General features: G+C 41.9%; 1 protein-coding gene and 1 pseudogene across 3 annotated transcripts in view; one reads left to right on the top strand and one right to left on the bottom strand.

Moving 5' to 3' along the window:
- LOC139009269 (BTB/POZ domain-containing protein 7) overlaps window positions 1-23,105 on the bottom strand; it is a 77,977-nt gene that overhangs the window by 35,955 nt on the left and 18,917 nt on the right. For all 3 annotated transcript variants that reach the window (XM_070413471.1, XM_070413479.1, XM_070413489.1), the window contains exons 2-3: window positions 21,521-21,708; window positions 20,095-21,174 (exon numbers count right to left, since the gene is read on the bottom strand). In XM_070413471.1, the coding sequence (XP_070269572.1) occupies window positions 20,095-21,174; window positions 21,521-21,602 (1,162 nt within the window). In that variant the 5' untranslated portion in view covers window positions 21,603-21,708. The remainder of the gene's footprint in view (window positions 1-20,094; window positions 21,175-21,520; window positions 21,709-23,105) is intronic.
- LOC139007973 (glyceraldehyde-3-phosphate dehydrogenase-like) lies at window positions 4,824-6,117 on the top strand (annotated as a pseudogene).

The raw sequence follows: 23,105 nt of genomic DNA, 5'->3' as shown, positions 1-23,105 counted from the left end.
AAAACCAATCCACTTTGAAATGGTCATAACTCTATTTACGGTTGAAGAAGAATATGGTTAGAAATAGACATTTCAGTGTACAAATTACATTTTTCATTTTTTGGCACTATTTTCAGATGCGTGGATATTTCACCTTCAACTTATATGTAAAGCATTTATATGAAGTTTTATAGACATGTCAATGCTAATATGAAGTATATAAAAATGTTTTAGTGGAAAGCACCGAAACAGAGCTCAAAATCGTTTGTATATCAAAGCCATCCACTTCGTGGAGATATAGTTAGCAAGATTAGTCCATGTTAATTTATAATAGAAACTGATTCCTTTTCACCAAAATGTATGAAAAAAATAGCTGGAGGCAAGGAATTTTCTGAACAGCTTATATTCACTGTTTTAGCAGTTCTAGAAATACACTCCAAACTGAAGATTTACTCTTTTGGAAATATTTATAAAAAGACTAGAGGCCCGGTGAAGCCCGGTACATGACATTTGTGCACTGGAGTGGGGGGAGGGGTGGTTCCCTCAACCCAGCCTGCACCCTCTCGCAGTCTGAGACCCCTTGGGGGATGTCTGCTCGAGGGGTCCTTAGCGCTGCCGCGGAGGTGGGAGAACTCCCGCCACTGCCATTTTACCCAAAGCAATATACAGATTTAACGCAATCCCAATGTTATTTTTTAAAGAAATAGAACGAGAAATCATCAGATTTGTATGGAACCACAAAAGACCCAGAATAGCCAACGCAATCCTGTAAAAAAAGAACAAGGCTGGTGGTATCACGCTACCTGACTTCAAAATATACTACAGAGTTACGATATTCAAAACAGCATGGTATTGGCAGAGACACAGACTCACAGATCAATGGAACAAAATAGAGCCCAGATATAAAACCACACATATATGGACAGCTAATTTTCGACAAGGAGCCAGAAATGCACATTGGAGTAAAGATAGTCTCTTCAATAAATGGTGCTGGGAAAACTGGAAAGCCACATGCAAACGAATGAAACTGGACTGCAGTTTGTCCCCATGTACAAAAATTAATTCAAAATGGATCAAAGACTTAGACATAAGACCTGAAACTATAAGTCACATAGAAAAAAATATTGGTACCAAACTTATGGACCTGGGTAATAGAGAACATTTTATGGACTTGACCCCAAAGGCAAGGGAGGTAAAGGCAAAAATAAATGAATGGGATTATATCAAACTGAAGAGTTTCTGCACAGCAAAAGAAACGGACAACAAAACAAACAGGCAGCCAACCAGATGGGAGATGATATTTGCAAACAGTAGCTTCAACAAAGGTTTAATTTCCAAAATATATAGAGCTCATAAAACTCAACACCAAACAAATAATCTAATCAAAAAGTGGGCAGAGGACCTGAAAATACACCTCTCCCAAGAAGACATACAACAGCCAATAGATATATGAAAAGATGTTCAACCTCACTGGCAATCAGGGAAATGCAAATTAAAACTACGAGATGCCACCTTACACCAGTTAGAGTGGCCATTATCAACAAGACAAGCAACAGCAAGTGTTAGAGAGGTTGTGGAAAAAAGGGAACCCTCATTCACTGCCAATGGGAATGTAGACTGGTACAACTCTATTTACGGTTGAAGAAGAATACAGAGTACTACACGGCCATAAGGAACAATGAAATAGCGTTATTTACAACAACATGGATGGACATTGAGAACATTATGCAAAGTGAAATAAGTCAAACAGAGAAAGCTAAGAACTATATGATTTAACTCATATGTAGACTATAAAACTGAAACTTATGTACACAAACAGTAGTGTGGTGATTACCAGAGGGAGGGGGTCGGGGGAGAAAGGCGTCCTAATATGAGGTGACATGAGAAGATCTGACTATGGGTGGTGGGCACATGGTCCTATATACAGATTTTGTAAATTAGTAATTCATACATGTAACCTATATGTTCATATAGGCTAATGTCACCCCAATAAATTTTAAAATGAAAAAAAAAAAAAAGAAAATGAACAAAACTAGAAATCGGAAAATAAAAAAGCTGATATAACAAAAATAAGTAATTAAATAAATAAATAATTAATTTTTAAGATCTTAAAAGAACTGTGTGTCTTATTTTAGGCCTACTGACATCAAAAGTTTTGATCAATCCATACAACTAACTATTCGGTTTTATTGTGAAAGTCATATACTAGTATAAACGGTGGTGCATGTAAAGTGTAGCAAAAAACAGACACCTCAATAATTCAAGATGAAGTGTGATACCATCTATACTAATAAAAGCCTAGGTGGCCCTCATGCACAACGTCGTTACAAGATGGCTGTCACAAGATGGCCACACGCACAGTGGAGACGGAGCCTGGCGGTTACTCCACACGGTGAGGCCTGGGGGTCCCAAGGCTCCTCGCAGTGCAGAGGAGACCGGTCACGGCGTCTCCGCCACCTCACATGGAAGACATGGGTCTCGGCAGGAGAGGGCAGTTGTGGCCAATCGGACCGGCAGGGGAGGGCAGTTGGGGGTGATCGGGCCGGCAGGGGAGCAGTTAGGTGTCAATCAGGCCGGTAGGGGAGTGGTTAGGGGCAATCAGGCAGGCAGGCGAGCAGTTAAGAGCCAGTGGTCCCAGACTGTGAGAGGGATGTCCAATTGCTGGCCATTCCCCAAGGGGTCCCAGATTGGAGAGGGTGCAGGCCAAACTTAGGGACACCCCCTCCCATGCATGAATTTCGTGCACCTGGCCACTAGTGAGTTTATAAGCCTTTCTCTATTTCAGAATATGTTGCACTGGACAGCACCACTGGAGATGTTATATGCTATCTTCATGGAGACAAGACTTCAATATTCTCTCTCTCTCTCTCTCTCTCTCTCTCTCTCTCTCTCTCTCTCTCCCTCTCTCTCTCTCCTCACCCCAGGATATGTTTTTACTAATTTCAGACAAGGGGAAGGATAGAGAGGGGAAGAAAGAAAGGAGGCAGGAGGGAGGGACAGAAACATCGATGTATGAGATAAACATGGGATGACGCTCTAACCAACTGACCCACACTGGCCAGGGCTCAATGAATTCTTTAAATAAATAGTACTGCCCTAGCTGGTTTGGCTCAGTGGATAGAGCATCGGCCTGAGGACTGAAGGGGCCCGGGTTTGATTCAGGTCAGGGGCACATAGTCAGGTTGTGGACTCGATCCTCAGTGGGGTGAGGGGTTGTGCAGGAGGCAGCCAAACAATGATTCTCTCTAATCATTGATGTTTCCATCTCTCCCTCTCCATTCCTCTCTGAAATAAATAAAAATAGCTATATATATAAAAAGCTAATATGCTAAGTGTCTGACAATCTGACCAATTGCTCTCACACGCACTGACCACCGGGGGGCAGACACTCAATGCAGGAGCTGCTATAATATGCACTGGCCATTTACAGAGAAACAGCACTGCCGACCTGGAGCCCATAAAGCAATGCTTGGCTTCCCCCAAGTGGGACACACGCACGACCACCAAATCGCAGCTGATGCTGCTGAGACGCCATGGCGCAAAATGCAGCCCACAGTCCAGCCAGCCCAGCCAGGAAACAGTCACTGTGGGCGCCGGGTAATGATGTCACGTAGCAATGCCCAGCTTCCTCTCCCTACCAATGACTAGCCTCCTTGCAGTTTCTTCAGCCCAGGAATATGACTTGCTTGATAGCCAGGTGCACACATTTCACACTTTAACCAAATGTCTGTGAAGCGTTTTCCCATGCCTTATTTATCTCATTTGATCCTCACAGAAGTCCTAGAGTAGGTAGATAGGAGACTCGATGGAATCCTATTTTCTTTTCATTAGCTAGAAAACGGAGATTTAGAAAGCTTAGAAACTTGACCTGACTAAAGAGAAAGAAAGAAATGGTGGACCTTGAAAATGACTTCAGGTTTTCTCAGTGCGCAGAATATAGTCAAACACTGCTGCAGTTAAATATTGTACCCTTTGTTCTCCCTGCATGATCTACAATAATAATCTGCTTTGTGTTGATATTTACTGTGTCGCTGACAATTACCTGAAAGAGAAGTTGGGGTGCTTCACTGGGTTGGAGAAAGTTTAGCTAAATCAGAAAGCAGGTCTAATTAAACAACTTTATCTTCTACTAGAGGCCTGATGCACAAAATTCATGCAAGAGTAGGACTTCCTTTCCCCAGCTGCTGGTACCGGCTTCCCTCTGGTACCCGGGACCCAGGTTTTCCTCCGGCTGTCAGCAGGCAACCGGGACCTGGGCTTCCCTCACAGCCCTGGCTTCATCCAGAAGGTCATCCGGAAGGACATCCAGTCTAATTAGAATATTACACTTTTGCCCTGACCGGTTTGGCTCAGTGGATAGAGCGTCGGCCTGCAGACTGGGGGGTCCCGGGTTCGATTCTGGTCAAGGGCATGTGCCTCGGTTGCGGACACATCCCCAGTGGGGGGTGTGCAGGAGGCGGCTGATCGATGTTTCTCTCTCATCGATGTTTCTAGCTCTCTAGCCCTCTCCCTTCCTCTCTGTAAAAAATCAATAAAATACATTTTAAAAAAAAAGAATATTACGCTTTTATTATTATAGATTATTATAGATATACTAAAGGAGGGGGGTGTCCCTCAGTCTGGTCTGTGCCCTCTCACAGTCTGGGAGCCCTCGGGGGATGTCCATGGGCCTAAGCCGACAGTTTCCATTTGTCATTGTCAATCGTGAATTTGGTTGACACTTCTATTATAGAGAAAGGGCAAATAGTGATATTAAAATATTTCTTCTGGCGCTCTCTGCTCCTCCTGTCCGTCGGAGAGCCTCTCCTCCTGCGCAGTGCCAGCAGCCACAACCCTGAGACACAATGGTGAAGGTTGAAGTGAACAGATTTGGCCGCATTGGGCACCTGATCACCAGGGCTGCTTTTAACTCTGGCAAAGTGGATATTGTCACCATCAATGACCCATTCATTGACCTCAATTACATTGGTCTACAGGTTCCAGTATGATTCTACTCATGGCAAGTTCAAAGGCACAGTCAAGGCTGAGAACGGGAAGTTTGTCATCAATGGAAAGTCCATCTCCATCTTCCAGGAGCAAGATCCTGACAACATCAAATGGGGTGATGCTGGTGCTGAGTATGTTGTGGAGTCCACCGTATCTTCACTACCATGGAGAAGGCTGGGGCTCACTTGAAGGGTGGAGCTAAGAGGGTCATCATCTCTGCCCCTTCTGCGGATGCCCCCATGTTTGCGATGGGTGTGAACCATGACAAGTATGACAACTCCCTCAAGATTGTCAGCAATGCCTCCTGCACCAACTGCTTGGCTCCCCTGGCCAAGGTCATCCATGACAACTTTGGTATCATGGAGGGACTCATGACCACAGTCCATGCCATCACCACCACCCAGAAGACTGTGGATGGCCCCTCTGGGAAGCTTTGGCATGAGGGCCGAGGGGCTGCCCAGGATATCATCCCTGCTTCTACTGGTGTTACTAACGACATACCATCCCTGAGCTGAATAGGAACCTCACTGGCATGGCCTTCTGTGTATTAGTTGTGGATCTGACCTGCCACCTGGAGAAAGCTGCCATATATGATGATATCAAGAAGGTATTGCCCTAGCTGGTTTAGCTCAGTGGATAGAGCATCGGCCTGTGGACTGAAAGGTCCCAGGTTCGATTCCGGCCAAAGGCATATGCCTGGCTTGTGGGCTCAACCCCCAGTAGGGGGCGTGCAGGAGGCAGCCAATCAATGGTTCTTTCTCATCATTGATGTTTCTCTCTTTCCCTCTCCCTTCCTCTCTGAAATCAATAAAATATATTTAAAAAAAAAAGAAGGTATTGAAGCAGGCATAAGAGGGCCCCCTTAAGGGCATCCTGGGCTATACTGAGGACCAGGTTGTCTCCTGTTACTTTAACAGTGACACCCACTCCTCCACCTTTGATGCTGGAGCTGGCACTGCCCTCAATGACCACTCTGTCAAGCTCGTTTCCTGGTATGAAAATGAATGTGGCTAGAGCAAAAGGGTAGTGGACCTTATGGTCTACATGGCCTCAAGGAGTAAGAATCCCCTGGACCACCAGTCCCAGCAAGAGGAAGAGAGGCCCTCAGCTGCTAGGGAGTCCTTGCCCCAGATCAATCCCCTGACACACTGAGAATCTCCTGACCACCATTTCCATCCCAGACCCCCTGAAGAAGGGAAGGGGCATAGGGAGCCCTACTTTGTCGTGCACCATCAATAAAGTTCAGTGTACCCAGCCAAAAAAAAAATTTTTTTTCTAATTAATTTCCTTTCAATGTGCACGAATTCATGCACCGGGTCTCTAGTATTAAAATAAATGAAAGGAAAGAAAGGAAAGAAAGGAAAGAGAAGAGAAGAGAAGAGAAGAGAAAAGAGAAAAGAAAAGAAAAGAAAGAAGGAAGGAGGGAAAGGGGAAGGGGAAGGGGGAGGGGAAGGGGGAGGGGAAGGGGAAGGGGAGAGAAGAGAAAAATAAGTAGTACTATGTTGTTTAGTTTTATATTCATATCCATACTGACCTGAGTACTACACAGTATTTCATCTTTTATCTGATTATATTAATGTCTGTCATGTTCAAATTAAATCCAATTTCTCAGACCTTGACTATAATAAACACACAATTTAGGCTAGGGAAAAAACAAAGCAAAAGAGAACAGAACAATTCTTCCTCTATTTCATCATTTCCCTACATTATGTCATCCTTAGAATTTCTGTATCACAGAGAAAAGGTTTTGCTTATTGCTGAGAAAAGGTTTCTAATTAAATAATCGATTTAATATCAATGGGCCATTAAAGAGTTGATGAGATGATTTTATTTTAAATTGATTTAAAATCGAGTTTAATGGTAGAATTATACACCATTTAGGCCACATCTAAACTTACTTTTATAAATAATACTTCATATTTATCTCTTAGATTTAGGTTCAGTGTTTTCATTTTATTGCAACTTCTAGGATTAAACATGATTACATTCCCCCCTTTTTTAAAAAAAGAAAAAGAAAAATTACTTGGTTTTCAAAGGTATTAAAGAGCAAAGCATCTATTAGGTGCTTAGGGTGATTCGAACACAACCAAAATTTTGGTCTGGTCTTTAGGAAGTATATAATACATTAGTTGAGAGGAAATGAGACAGGTATATAGATAATTCCAAAACAAGAGGTAAAAACCTAAAATAAAGTGTTTCAAAAGTTTGCAGAAGTAGATGATACTTTAATTTGGAGTGCCCAAGCCAACACCAGGGAAATTGTGAGTTTGGTTTTAAAGGTTAGGGTAGAATTTGGGCATTTAGTGACCAAAGATAAAGATACTCCAACACAAAAGAGAAGTGTGAGCAGAGGGTCAGAGGTGGAGTGTTTGTAGTCTATCTATATATATAAAAAGAGGTGATATGCAAATTAGGTTGGGACACCGTAATGGTCAGGACCAGCTCAGGAGGAAGGGCCAGGCGAAGGCCTGGAGCCTGAGAGAACAACAGACAGGGCGGCCCATGCCTGGAGAGAACAACACGCAGGGCGGCCCATGCCTGGAGAGAACAACACACAGGGCAGCCCATGCCCGGAGAGAACAACATGCAGGGCGGCCCATGCCCGGAGAGAACAACATGCAGGGCGGCCCATGCCCGGAGAGAACAACACGCAGGGCGGCCCATGCCCGGAGAGAACAACATGCAGGGGGGCCAGAGCAGAGACACAAACCCACAGGGGGGCCCGGCTCTCAGCAGCCCCGTAGCTGTGGCGCTGGGCTGCTGGGGGCCAAAGCAGAGACACAAACCCACAGGGGGGCGCGGCGCACCAGCAGTCCTGCCTCTGTTTGGGAGCTGCAGAGGAAACACCTTTTCTGACCACTCATTTGCTAAGCTTGTAATATGCCACTTGCTTGGGTAATAAGAATCCAAGAAGGTGATCTAGGGTTTTCCACCTCACTCCTAGAGGGAAAAACGAAGGTCCACTGCTAGAGGGGCTAAGAAATGTCATATCCTGCCCCAGCCGGTTTGGCTCAGTGGATAGAGCCTCGGCCTGCAGACCACAGGGTCCAGGTTCAATTCTGATCAAGGGCATGTACCTAGGTTGCAGGCTCTTCCCTGGGCGGGGACCAGGTCAGGGCTCATGCAGGAGGCAACCAATCGAAGTGTGCCTCTCACATTGATGTTTCTCTCTGTCTTTCCCTCTCTCTTTCACGCTCTCTAAAAAGCAATGGAAAAATATCCTCAGGTGAGGTTAAAAAAAAAAAGAAAGAAAGAAATGTCATATCCTATGAAAGAGACATCTTGAAAATGCCTAAAGAAAGTTGTCATTTTTTCGTGAAGGGACTGGAGTCCGTGTTGATGAAAACACCTTGGCAGCTGTGGAGGCCAGCAATGGAAGCAGCAGTGGAGTGATGCGGGTGGCACCTTCTCCTGATCAGCCCGGTCGCCTCCCTGAGGGTTCCCAGACTGTGAGAGGGGGCAGGCTGGGCTGAGGGACGCCCCTCCCCACCCAGTGCATGAATTTCATGCACCGGGCCTCTAGTATGAAAAATAATTTCAGTTCTAAAATAAAACATGCAATTATATATTATACTTTACAACTCTAGTCATAATTTTAAGTAAAAAAAATTAAGTGCTAAATTTCATTATTCAAGATGTATAACTTGAAAGTCATTTGAACTACCATTCCTGAACCTCAGATTAATTCTTCACCTATGTTCCATGTTTAACTAACTGAAACTTTACATATATTACTCTGATCTGTTGCTAATCGTCTCTAACTTAGCTCCATTATTCTCTAAGGAGTATATATAGAGTCAGAATAATTTGCTAAAGAGGAAACAATTACAGACAGAAGTAAAATGAACTGTCAGCTCAACAAACTAAGACAGAAGGAAGTGTGTCAACATGGGGACAATGGAGAGGATGGGAAGATGGAATGGATTAGTGAGTGAGGACAATTAGTCTTTGCTATTTGTTTCAAGGCACACACTTGGAATCTGACCAAGTTGCTAGGGAAAAAATTAGGTCATTACTTTGTTGTTTCTCTGTTAGATTTTTAATTCAATAGAATGTAATCACACGCATTGTGACTAAAAATATGGGCAAGGCATTAGAGCCCATTTTGGAATTAAAGTTATAAAATTCTTAAAGATTGAAAAATACTTTCGATTAAGATGAAAAAATAAAATCTGCAGTTGAAAGTGCACTACTCTACTGTAAAATGCCCTGCACTGGAACATAGTGGTGCTAATTCTGGGTTACTTTATTTTGAGGTCAACAGTATGTATGACAAGAAAACAATTTTTTTAAAATATTTTATTGATGTTTTACAGAGAGGAAGAGAGAAGTATAGAGAGTCAGAAACATCGATGCAAGAGAAACATCGATCAGCTGCCTCCTACACACTCCCTACTGGGGATGTGCCCACAACCAAGGTACATGCCCTTGACCGGAATCAAACCTGGGACCCTTGAGTCCGCAGGCCGATGCTCTATCCACTGAGCCAAACCGGTTAGGGCAAGAAAACAAATTCTTATAGCAGGCTCATGGGTTGTTAAAGTTTATGAGAAAACCTATAATTCTTCTAAAGAATGGATTTTTACTTAAAAAATTATAAATCCATAGTATAGTCTCACATTTTCAGAGCTATTTACTCAATGTATGCTAAGGTCATTGTGAAAAGTCAGCGATTAAACACATGATCCTTCATTTGAGGCTCTTCCAATCTAGTCATCTATTTTGGGATTTTATACATGAGTCCTTTTAATATAGGTACTGCTGTCAACCAGGCTTCTAAGTTGCAACTGCAGAAAACAACTCTAGTTGGCTTAAACAGAAAACGAATTTATTTGAAAGGATATTGTTAGCCTAGAGTTGCTAGGAAAGCTGGAGACCAGGCTCAGAAAACAAAAGAGAGCAAAGGAAGGCTGAAGAGTGAGGACTACATCCACAGAAACAGCCCAGCAAGTATCTGTGCTGCCCTGGCCTTACTGTGCTTGGACAGTGAATGCCATCACTGGTGCCACTGACTTCTCTTTTTCCACTGGAAGCATCTGCCTGACCACTTCAAGAAAAAATTATCTATAGTCCTTACTTTCAGCTCCAGATTCAAAAAGTCTAGGTCATATACTTAATCCAGAGAAGGCTGAGAAAGCAAGTATGTGACCTTTTAGATTTTTATATTGGGAGTTGAGCTCTGCCTTCTATCAAGACCTATATACAGTGAGAAATTAAAACTAGGAAGAAGGTCCTTAGGCTGGGCAGCCAAAAAAGTCATATAACCAATTCAGGAACACTGGCCTATTTAGGGAAGAATGGCCTACTCAGTAAACAGCCCTCTGTTCTCCGGCTAAGTGCTCTGAAGCAAAGTCTGCATGGTGACCTACTCAGGCTGCTGCCCTGTTTTTAAACCTCCTAGTTGGACTTGCATTTCCCTTCTGGAAGTGCTTAGCACCACCCCAAGTGGTTCAGCACCAGTCAGGCTTCTGGATGAGATTCCTGAGTTGATGCTTCAATCACTAGCCTGCTGTTTTATTCCTACAACTAGGCCACAGTGGCCTCCCACCCTCATCCCTGGAAACTGGTTCTCATACTGTTCCCCTCTCTCCCTTTGCCTCAATTTCTGGGCTCGGGATCACAAGAGCTGGTATGAGTCACAACTTCATTACTTACAAACTAGGAAAAAGGCTAGTTATTAATCTCTGAGCTCTACCATACTCACAGGTTGTCAGGATGACCAAATGAGAGAAAGTAAAAGCCCTTTGTAAACGAAAATTATAAGCATGATCTCATAAGTTAACATTCCTGATAGATATGATAAATTCCCTAGTTCTTTAGGAATCTGGCCTATGTAGGTCTCTCTGGTTCTTCTGAGCCCCAATTCCTGTGTTTATTATAAAAATTAATTTGTCGCCCTAACCGGTTTGGCTCAGTGGATACAGCGTTGGCCTGCGGACTGATGGGTCCCACGTTCGATTCCAGTCAAGGGCATGTACCTTGGTTGCGGACACATCCCCAGTTGGGGGTGTGCAGGAGGCAGCTGATAGATGTTTCTCTCTCATCGATGTTTCTAACTATCCTTCTCCCTTCCTCTCTGTAAAAAATCAATAAAATATATTTTTAAAAATTAATTTGTCATCAAAGAGGTATGATTCATAATTTTATAAGTCCTGTACCTTAGTAGTAATAAAAAGCTTATCCTAAAAACAAAACCCTCTGCCCTATCTCTTTTACACTACCAGTCCTGCTCCCTAGAGGCAACTGCTCAATTTTTTATCTCTTTCTTTTGGTATTTATCTCTCTGAATTGCAATTTTTGTTAAATCAATATTCAGTATTAACATTATGATGACTATTTAAATATTGCTTACAGCTGAGCCAAGCAGTTTACTAGAATTATATTATCTTTCATAAGTAATTTAATTTTTTTCTTGGAGCTATTAATTTCCTCTTTTCCCACTTTGCTTTCTATACATCTATTGCTAATTCTTCATAAAGTCACCAAAAATGCATACAATCTTTCAATGTCACTTGTCACTCAGTGTTCAAACAACATTCAGGTAATTGATTTCTCCCAGAGGGAGCCTTTCAAGCGCCTCCCCCTGACCCCCTCCCCAGACAAGTCTAGACTGGATACCCACTAGACCAATGGTTCCCAACATGGGGCACATGCCCCATAGGGGGGCAATTTGAATTTTAAGGGGGCAATTCGGGAATGAGTTATTAGTGAGTTTTTTGCATTTCTTATGGTTCTAGGAGCCTCATATACAGTATATAAATATATATTGTGACGTATTTATGCATTACAGTTCTGTTACATATTTGCTATTTTTTTCATATCACTTCACATTATTATTTTTTAAACAATTTCTTAGTGATTTCTTCTTCAGTACTTCAACTGTGCTTTTATTCTTTTACTAGGGACCCAGTGCATGAAGATCCGTGCACTGGGGGTGGGGGGGCCCCTCAGTCCAACCTGCACCCTCTCCAATCTGGGAGCCCTCAGGGGAGCCCTCTCCAATCTGGGAGTTTCTGTCTGTCTTTGCAATCATATGAGTGAATTGTCTGAGACCCCCAACCCAGTTTGGTTTGTTGCTCACAGAATAATAGAGGCATTATTTTTTCTTTGCTCCATTGGTGGAGATTTCCTGGAAGTTTTAGGATATCTTCCCTCTAATTTTTCCTAGACACTCTGATTTTACTTATGTCTCTCACCTTTGCTTTCCCTCCATCCCCAACCACAACAGTAACTTGCTCCAGGATCACTTTGCTCTACTGTCTAGGAGAGCCGTCAGCACCAGAACTATGATTCCCAGCATTCCTGGTGCTCCCTGCACTCTGGGCTTCTGCTTCCAGTCCTGGGGCTGCCACTAAAACTACTATTCCCAGAATTCCTGGTGCTCCCCAAGCTCTGGGTTTTCCCCAACCAAGGGAGCCAAGTCCCCCTAAGCCTCCGGCTCTCCTGCTCTGCTCTCCATCCGGTGACTGAGGGAGCCATGTCAACACCAAGGGAGCGACCGAGGGAGCTATGTCCCCCGCAAACTGCCGGCTCTCCCACTCTGCTCTGTGTATGCAAATAAGTGCCATCTTTGTTGGGTTAATTTGCATACCCACTCCTCATTGGCTGGTGGACGTGGCTTGAGCGTAGCAGAGGGATGGCTAATTTGCATGTTTCTCTTTTATTATATAGGATTTTTCTCTTTCATGGATGCCATGTTTTTGGAAGCTTGTTTAGAACAAGTTAATGGCCTTTTAGGCTTCCTCCACGTGAAGAGTTCACTTTTTGAATAATAAAAATTATATGTCACTAGGGGGCATCAGGATTTTAGAGATGCTTAGGTGGGGCATGGCCAAAAAAAGGTTGGGAACCACTGCACTAGACCTACTGCACAGCATAGCTAGTAATTAAGATTTCCCTTTCTTTTTTCCTGTGTTGGACCCATTTTTTGGATCCATACCTCCTTTTTCTTGGTTTATTTCATCGCTAGTGGAACATATCCTTATTTCCAAGAGCACCTGTTTTTACCTTTATAGCATTCTATTTATGTCTCATGTCAATAAAATATTCTTTTATATAAAGGTATTTTTATTCTGTTAAAGATTTTTCCTCCTTCTTTCACTGCTGTTTCTTAGTTCTAGTACTTTGTTCTTTTTGTTCTAATCTGTCTCAATTAGGAAGTTTTTCTCAAATGTCCAGTGAGCCTTAGATGGGTTTTCGTATTTAAGAATGAGGCAGTAAACAATTGTTTGGAAGCTCTGTTGCACAAACAGACTTGCTGACTACAGTAGTCCCCCCTTATCCACCAGGTTTTCCTCCAATAGATGTCTGAAACCACGGACAGTACCAAACACTATGTTTACTATGTTTTTTCTGCACATACATCCCTGTGATAAAATTTAATTTATAAATTGGGCACAGCAAGAGATTAACAACAATAACATAATAATATAGAACAATTATAATAATATACTGTAATAAAAGTTATGTGAATGTGGTCTCTCTCAAAATAGTTGTTATACTATATTCACCTTTTTTGTGATGTGAAATGCTATACAATGCCTATGTGATGAGATGAAGTGAGTTGAGTAACATAGGCATTGTGAAGTAGCACATGACTCCTATAAGGGTTACTTGAATATAAGCACTGTGTACGGAGACAGTCAATTTGATAACCCAGGTGGCTACTGACTAACGGATGAATAGCATATACAGTGTGGAGATACTGGAAAAAGGAATGACTCATGTCCTGGAAAGGATTCAGAGCAGGATGGCACAAGACTTCATCATACTACTCAAAATGGCACCAAAATGGCAAATAAGGGAGGATTACTGTATTCGTCTTTGTTAAACAACAGAAGGCTAACTGGCTTTTTCATTGTATAATTCCTGAACATAACTATAGTGGAGCTCCAAAACACCACTACATGTTGGCTATTACATTTCTAGAGCTCTAATTTATTGTCTTACTAGAGGCCTGTTGCACTTAGAGATTCGTGCAACAGGCCTTCCTTCCCCTGGCTGCTGGCACCTGGGACCCAGGCCTTCGCTGCTCCAGCCGGAGCCTTCAGTCCTCGCTGTTCTGGCCGGAGCCTTCAGTCCTCACTCCGCGCCTGTGTATGCAAATTAACTGCCATCTTTGTTGAGTTAATTTGCACACTCTCCTGACTGGCTGATGAGTGTAGCGGAGGGATGGTCAATTTACATGTTTGTCTATTATTAGGTAAAAAAAAAATATCCACTTGGCTTGAACTCTGCAGGGGAAGGCAAGGGGGTGATTTCACCATTTAGTTTGTAGGTGTTCACATAATTCTAGATTTCAGCCTGTACCTTACCACCCCACCCCACCCCTTTGAAGCTATTTCCAGATTTGGAATCTTTCTACTTTGATTTCTTTAGAAAACAAATCTCAGGTCTCTTAAGTTTAGATGGGGGATTGGAGGTGGAGAATTGAAGGGGCAGGTCAGGATTTGCCCACCTGGGCAAGTGATATTGGTTAAGAACAAAGAAATTAACCACTAAAACAAAATGAAAGTACTGATATCTCTATATATAAAAGCATAAGCAACCATTCGACTGTTCGCTGACACACAATGACCACCAGGGGGCAGACGCTCAATGCACAGGCATGGAAACATGGCCAGACTGATGAATCTCAGAGGGAACGGGGGACAGAAGAGGGGGGGAAGAGATTAGTCAAATATCTTACATGCATATTAGAGGCTCGGTGCATGGATTCATGCACCAGTTGGGTCCCTCAGCCTGGCCTGCGGGGATCAGGCAGAAACTAGCAGTCCAATATCCCCTGAGGGGTCCCGGATTGTGAGAGGGCGCAGGCCAGGCCAAGGGACCCCACCATGCAGAAATCCGTGCACCAGGCCTCTAGCATAAACATATATATATACATATATATGAACTTAATAAAAGGTGGTACAAAGTAGGGAGGGAAAATGGATTGTTTAATAGAGGGGTGCTCAGAAACCACATCATTATATGGAGTAAAACAAAACCCCATCCCTTTCTAACACCATATATAAAGGTGACTTAAGGCTATAGAGCAGTGGTTCTCAACCTGTGGGTTGCGACCCCTTTGGGGGTTGAACGACCCTTTCACAGGGGTCGCCTAAGACCATCGGAAAACACATATATAATTACATATTGTTTTTGTGATTAATCACTATGCTTTCATTATGTTCAATTTGTAACAATGAAAACACATCCTGCTTATCAGATATTTACATCACGATTCATAACAGAAGCAAAATTACAGTTATGAAGTAGCAACAAAAATAATTTTATGGTTGGGGGTCACCACAACATGAGGAACTGTATTAAAGGGTCGCGGCATTAGGAAGGTTGAGAACCACTGCTATAGAGCTATAGACCTCTCTTCTTTGTTAAGCCAGTAATTAGTTCTTTATCTGCTTTCCAGCTTCCCAAAATTTCAATACCCCTTTTTCCACTATTGTTTTCTTCTCAGGTATCTTTGTCCTTAAGGGTTTATACTTCTTTTATTCATGTACTATAGTATTAGGGCTTTGGAAAAAAGAGAAATGTATATACCATCTGTTATGTAAGAAATCAAATGAAGTTAAACCTAGTCTGAAAATGCCAGCCCCATTATCTGTTTAATTACCTCCCTAATAGTGACTGTCTACTTGTCTGAATAAAATGCATTCTTGGTGTAGGCCAGGTTCTCCTTTTTATCCACTTGCCAAACCACTCTGCTGTCTGCCTATAAATGCCTCTTTTTACGATGCTCTTGAAACTATTAAATCACCTCTCTACCTTGAAGGGCATATCTAGTTTTAAGGCCCCAGCCTCCCTTAATAAAATTTGTCTTCCTTTTAAAACCGGGCTTTAACTTTCATTAACTTATTCGACCCACTTACTGAGTACCTACTATGTGCCAAGTATTGGAAATGCAAAGATGAGGATATGGTCATACCCTCAAGTTGCCCAACAGGCTAGTCTTACAGCCTTTCTTAACTGGGAGACTGTCTGAATCACAGAAAATGATTTTGGTGACTATTTTCTTAATTCTCACCAAAAGGGTACATAAGTAGTATCATGTTGGATGCATGGGAGAGAAGCTAATTAATTACACACAATAGATGCCTCAGAGCATTATACAAGTTAAAACATGGTACTGAAGTATTGAAATCCAGTTTGTCTAGTTCAAGAACCTGAGCTTTTAAGTTTTATGGTATAAAATCCCTTTTCAAGTGACCAAATATTCTCCTTCCCATGGGAATGAGGTAAAAATTATGCTGCAAGTATGGTCTGTTATAAACCTTAACATGAATAGTACCATGGGTATGGAGAATAGATAAGGACTACATTGAGTGCAAAAGACAAAAGGCCAAGTAACCAAAACTCTGAATTTTGAAAAATGAAACAGGGAGCCATATGCAGCCAAATTTAAGGGATTTTAAGTAACCAAGATTAAGGAAATAAAAGGAATGTTTTATACCAAAAATATACAAAAAAAAGGTTTCTAGCTAAATGATTAAGAAATTATCTCATGCCCTGGTTGGTATGGCTAAATGGTTGGAGTGTCATCCCTTGGACCAAAGGGTCTCTGGTTTGATCCCCAGTCAAGGGCACATACCTGTGTTGCAGGTTTGATCCCTGGTGGAGATACATGCAGGAGGCAACCAATCGGTATGTCTCTCTCACATCGATGTCTTTCTCTCTCTCACACCCCCTCCCTTCCACTCTCTCTAAAAAATATCCTTAGGTGAGGATTAACAACAAAAATTATCCCAATATATATAAAGAGCTAGGTGCCGTCACGACCAAACAAGCAACTGGTCACCATGAAGTGCATGGAGCACCTTTCAGTCCCATCCTCCCCCCCCCCTCCCCCGCCCCCCCCAGTCCCTGAGCTGCTCACTATGAGGAGGGGCTGGTGGCGGGGCAGGACTGGGGACTGTTGAGCGGCAGCAGTGGGCTGCTTCTCGGGATGGCCATGAGCTTAGCAGAGCAATCACCCGGGCAGCAGAGAGTTTCACAAAGCAGTCGCAGGGCGGGGGAGTTTTGCGTAGCAGTCACGGGGCAGGGGAGTTTCGTGGAGCAGTCACGGAGTGGGGGGAGCCTTGCGGAGCAGTGGTGGGACTGGGGAGTTTCGATGACCGTGTAGTGGCGAGCTTCGAGGAGCAGTCGAGGGGCCCCGAGCATCGTGGAGTGTCCCAGGGCGGGGAGTTTCATGTAGCATCGCAGGGCGGCAGACGCCATGCAACGGAGGCCAGGCTAGGCCTAGGGACCCTAACTGTGCATGATTTCGTGCGCGCTGGGCCTCGAGTCTCAATATAAAAGAACTCTAGATCAAGTATTACCTAAGACGTAAGAGTTGGCTCATTAATTTTACCTTTCTTTGAAAAATTAAAATAACAAATATCTATATTAAGGAATGCCTTCCCATTTTTTAAAACAGTAAAGTATATACAATAAGTTCTTATATTTTAAACATGTCAAATATAAAACCAATTCGAGAAGAGAGAGATTATTATACCTTTTTGGTAATGTTGCAACCTTCAAAATTTTCTGACAAGTTTGTTTTTATAGAATAAAAGGTCAAGCTGCCAGGTTATTTATTTACTAGAGGCCTGGTACATGAATTCATGCACGGGTGGGGTTCCTCTTCCTGTCCGTCAATCAGGACCCATAGAGGCTGACCAAGGGGAGGGACCATGGGAAGTTGGCTGGCAGTGGGAGGTTGGCTGTGGGAGCGAACTGACCACCAGGGGGGCAGCTCCTGCATTGAGCGTCTGCCCCCTGTGGTCAGTGCCCATCATAGCGACTGGTCGACTGGTCGTAACGGTCACTTAGGCTTTTATATATATAAATTTATTTTAATCCTCACCCAAGGAGTGAAGATATTTTTCCACTGATTTTTAGGAAGAGTGCAAAGGAGGGAGGAAGGGAAGGAGAGGGAGCGAGGAGGGGGAAAGGAGGGAGAGAGAGAGAAAGGAGAGAAATTTTGATATGAGACTTTGATTGGTGGCCTCCCATACTCACCCCCGACTGGGGGCGGCGATCAAACCTGCAACCCAGGAACATGCCCTTGACTGAAAATCGAACCTGTGACCCTCTGGTGTGCAGGCTGACACTCTAACCACTGAGTCATGCTGGCCAGGCCTAGGTTATTTTTTTTTAAATATATTTTATTGATTTTTTACAGAGAGGAAGGGAGAGGGATAGAGAGTTAGAAACATCGATGAGAGAGAAACATCGATCAGCTGCCTCCTGCACACTCCCCACCGGGGATGTGCCCGCAACCAAGGTACATGCCCTTGGCTGGAATCGAGCCTGGGACCCTTGAGCTCTATCCACTGAGCCAAACCGGTTAGGGCAGGGGTGGGCAAACTTTTTGACTCGAGGGCCACAATGGGTTCTTAAACTGGACCGGAGGGCCGGAACAAAAGCATGGATGGAGTGTTTGTGTGAACTAATATAAATTCAAAGTAAACATCATTACATAAAAGGGTATGGTCTTTTTTTTTTTTAGTTTTATTCATTTCAAATGGGCCGGATCCGGCCCGCGGGCCGTAGTTTGCCCACGGCTGGGTTAGGGCCTAGGTTATTTTTGATAACGTATTTTCCTATCGTCTGACATCTAAACAGTCTACTAATATTAGTAAAATAATTAATAGAAAAATATTTTAATGACACTTTGTGTAAACAAAATTAGTACTAGTACTAAAAAGATAACGGTAAAATCAAAATATAAGAAATTTTTCATGTAACAGAAATCTCAACTTTTTCACTCTTATTTATCAATGTTTCCTTCTATATAATTCCTCTCATTTTATTCCTGACATTGTTATCCTTTTTTTCTCCTGACATTGTTATTTAACAGGGGCTTTCATTTTATTTTTTATTTTTCCAAGTCCTATTAATTTGTTGATTTAGCCATACAATACACATTATTTTCAAGTTAGGAAAATGTGCTGCCCTAACCGGTTTGGCTTAGTGGATAGAGCGTCAGCCTGTGGACCGAAGGGTCCCAGGTTCGATTCCGATCAAGGGCATGTACCTTTGTTGTGGGCACATCCCCAGTAGGAGGTGTGCAGGAGGTAGCTGGTCGATGTTTCTCTCTCATCGATGTTTCTAACTCTCTATCCCTCTCCCTTCCTCTCTGTAAAAAAATCAATAAAATATATTTAAAAAAAGAAAATGTGCTTAGCTTTCCTTTCTAAATCTGTCTTTTATTCAAACCGTTAACATTCCCTTCTAATTGGCAACTTCTAATGCTCTTTTAGCAAATACTCATTAGCTAAACTTCTCAAGTAATTTCATGTCTTGTAACTTTTCTTTTAATATATGGCCATAGAAAACTAAGAATGCGCTCTGTTAGGACAATAATTACCCTTTGCTCTACTGTCGAGGGTCCCTTTTCAGCTTTGAAATGTTAAGATTCCAATATAACTTCCATGTTAATTTGGCTATAACAATAACAACAACAAAAAGTGCTGCCCTAACTTAAAAATTTTAGTTTGAATTAAATTAAGAAGGTATATGAGTCTAACACTAACCACGCCTGACACCCCTTACATGCCGCAGGTTATTGCTTGATGTGCAGGTTGAGCTTGAAAAAATACAGAATCTCTTAAAATTTAAATCAGATTCAAATAAATTTGTTTCCAAATGTGACTATCTTCATTGTTACTATGAAGTTTCATTCTTCTAAACCCATCAGCATGAATAAAGCATTGAGTGTAAATAAGAGAATCTAAGTTATCCAAGAAGTCCAAGATCAAGTATAATCTTGAAATCTGGGAAATAGGGCTAGTTCAAAGCTTGAGTGCAGACAGGGTGTAGGTGGGTGGTAACTGGGTAATTACATATTCCCTTACCTATAGTCTAACATTAGGAAAGAAAGAGCCTTCAGTCTCATCTACTGCTCTTAGTCACTAGTTTTTAATGCTTGGCTTTAATGCTAAATGAAGTGCCACATTAATACTAACCGTAAATTCTGTCTCAGATGTCATAAGTACACATTCAAAATAAACTGACCCTTTCACATCTCAAACACTGAAATCATGGAATGTACTGCTTGTGTTTTCATGGAGTGTACTGGTTGTGTTTTCAAATCTGGAAGACAAATGTGTAATTTTAAAAGAAAAATTGAAAATTAGAATTTCATACCTTGTGCAAGCATGTTAAATTCCAAGAACAGTGCTATGTGGTAAAGTTCCATGGCTTCTTCTGCCCTGGTCATGTTTGGTTTCCCTGCGACGAGAGCCTGAACTTCACTGAGACTCCCCACAGAGGGGCTACAGTGCAAAACGGAGAGGTCCACCACATCGGTATACATACAGTGTAATATAACTTTTGCATATTTTTTTGGTATAATGGACTCATCTAATATAATTCTTGTGGGAGTCCTCAAAGTTCGGTCTGTGATTTCTTCACCAGTCCGTATCCTCCTTTGTAATAAATTTCGAAAAAATGGGGACCGTGCCGAAATAACAGCTTTGTGAGCTTTGTGCTCTTCATCTAAACAGTTCTGATTTCCACCAAAAGCTTCAACCAGTTCAGAGTCTGAAGAAAAACTAAGGACGACATCGTAATAACACATGTAATCAAAAAGTCCACGCATATCTACATCAAGGGAATTTGGTGTTCCAAATTCTTCACTAAGCTGAACGAGGATATCGACATTTTGAAACCTTGAGTCCTCCATTCCAAACTCTCCAGTATAAAGGTAGTGTAACAAAGCAGAAAACATAGGCATATCTATACCAGCTGTATTGATGTCCATTATGATCTCTGCCCCATACTCAGGTGAGGAAGAAAGCAGTGTTTTAAAAAATGGACACCTTGCCGCCAAAATGGCACGATGAACAGGAAAACAAGTTTCTTGAAATATTAAGTCTACATCAGTACAATACTTATACTCATAAAGATCGGCCATATCCTTCTGCAATGTCCGGGCTTCTGGTCTAGCCAAACTGGCTTGTAGAGAAAGTTCCTTTAAGGCTGAAGTTCCCTCGTATTCCTCCACTAATGCATTGACATCTCTAACATCCCAACCAGAGAGGAGTTCTCGCATCTGCTTGGCGTGATCAGCAGACCTATTCGATTTTCGACGCTTAATAAACTTCTTTTTGAGGGTGGCAAGGCCAGAGGCTCTCTTTTTTTTGTCTTGTGGTTTCTCATGGCCATGGTCAAGACTATATAATTTTGATTCACAACCATAGCCTTGCTGAGAATAGGATGATGTCCCTAAGAAGGAAATTAAATAAATGAAAATGTGTTTCTTTTTTCTTAAACATTGATTTTCAACATTCACTTTAACACATATTTTATGCTAAAAATTTTTAGACATTCTTAAACCATAAAAAAACACACCCTGATTTTGTTTTTATAAACATAAAAAGTTCAAATAACTTTTCTTCATAGTAAATAAGGACAAAAGAGCAGATTTACATTTGTTGAGGAAAAATCCTGGATGCTGAAAAATTATAACTTTTTCACAGCTCATTTATTTTTTCATCCGAAAAGACCACCGAAAACACGATTCTATTTATATTCACAGAATAAAATGAATTAGAAAAATGAAAACAGTTACCTATAAAAGTCTGTTGGGCTTGAGAATTTCCCCCTACCCTCGGGGAACATGAATGAGGATAGTTAGATGCATTAGCACCCATTTTCTTCAGTCACTCAGGCATTCCATCTGCTGGCTCTTCAGAGTATAATCCCAGAGGCCTTTATGAACTTTCAACCCTGGATCCAGCAGCCTCTTTTCATCCATTTCTTGATATGAAACAAAAATAATTTTATTCATATTTTCAAATGTATCTCAAATTGAATAGTAAAAAAAAAGCAAGCAATTGAAAACTGCTTTTATTTACCAATAATGACATGCTGTCAACTTCACACGTAAAAATTTCAGAAGATGTAAACAGTTAACCTTGAATTATGAATCAGTGTTAGCTGCAATTTTGAGCCATAAAATCTACCAATTATGTACTTTCTATGATAGTAAAAAGCAACAATCAGACTAATGTAAATATATAGTTATAGAAAGAGCAATTCAAATCACAGGGGGAAAAGACACAGGTAAAAAGTATTCAGACTAGAAAAAAGTTTTTTTAATTTTTTTATCTTTAGAAACAGTCACCAGTTATTATAATCTAACACCTAAACAATTTACAAATACTTAGAAGGTTGATACCAGTTCTCACTCTCACCTTATCACATAACACACACACACACACACACACACACACACACACATGCGCGCGCGCGCGCATGCGCTAGAGAATTAGTTTTATCTGAGAAGTCTATAATATTTATAGCAACACAAAACACTTTTACATTGGTCCATTTGAGATTCTCATCACAAATGCCTTCAAAAAAGCACTCAATTTTATGATGAATACACTTAGAGAATCTAAAGCAACCATATAAAGGTTATAAGACATCATAAGTCCCACTGGAGATACAGAGCAGCCAGAAAGCATTAGGAAGTCACAGGCTGAGACATTTGCCACCATACTGAGCACCACAGGGACAGCTGGGGTCTCATCATGGAGGGGTGGCTTGAAATAAAAGTATCTCTGGGACTCAGGGATAGAATCTCTTCCCGGTAGCTCCCAGTCAATGGGAATCCCCTTCGGATGAACTGATCTGGGTGACATTCACATCTCCTACTGGAGCTCTAATACCAAAATAAACAAAAGCCTTGCCCTAGCTGATTTGGCTCAGTGGCTAGAGTGTCAGCCTGCGGACTGAAAGGTCCTGGGTTTGATTCCGATCAATGGCACAAGCCCTGGGTTTCGGGCTTGATCCCCAGTAGGGGGTGTGCAAGAGGCAGCCAATCAATGATTCTCTCTCATTGTTGATATTTCTATCTTTCTCTCCTTTCCTCTCTGAAATCAATAAAAATGTAAAAAACAAAAACCCCACAAAGGCCTTGGAAAAACTGGTGAGAGCGATTTTTCTGGATCAGATGTAACCATTAAGATACCCTCTGTCCCTAGTTCCAAATCCTGGTAACATTGTGCAGTTCTAGTACTAAAGCCATATTTCTCAAAATTCTCAGGAACCAATTCATTTATTTCTTAGGCAACCAAAACCCTATGCCAAATGGAGCACAGTATTATGTTATTTATTTCTTAATCTAATCTGCTGCCTTTACACGCTGGAAA

The sequence above is a fragment of the Myotis yumanensis genome, unplaced genomic scaffold (genome assembly GCF_028538775.1).
Source record: "Myotis yumanensis isolate MYYU_CA2020_CCGP unplaced genomic scaffold, mMyoYum1.0.hap1 SCAF_1, whole genome shotgun sequence".
Classification (NCBI taxonomy): domain Eukaryota; kingdom Metazoa; phylum Chordata; class Mammalia; order Chiroptera; family Vespertilionidae; genus Myotis; species Myotis yumanensis.
This window is presented reverse-complemented; position numbering and strand designations above follow the sequence as displayed.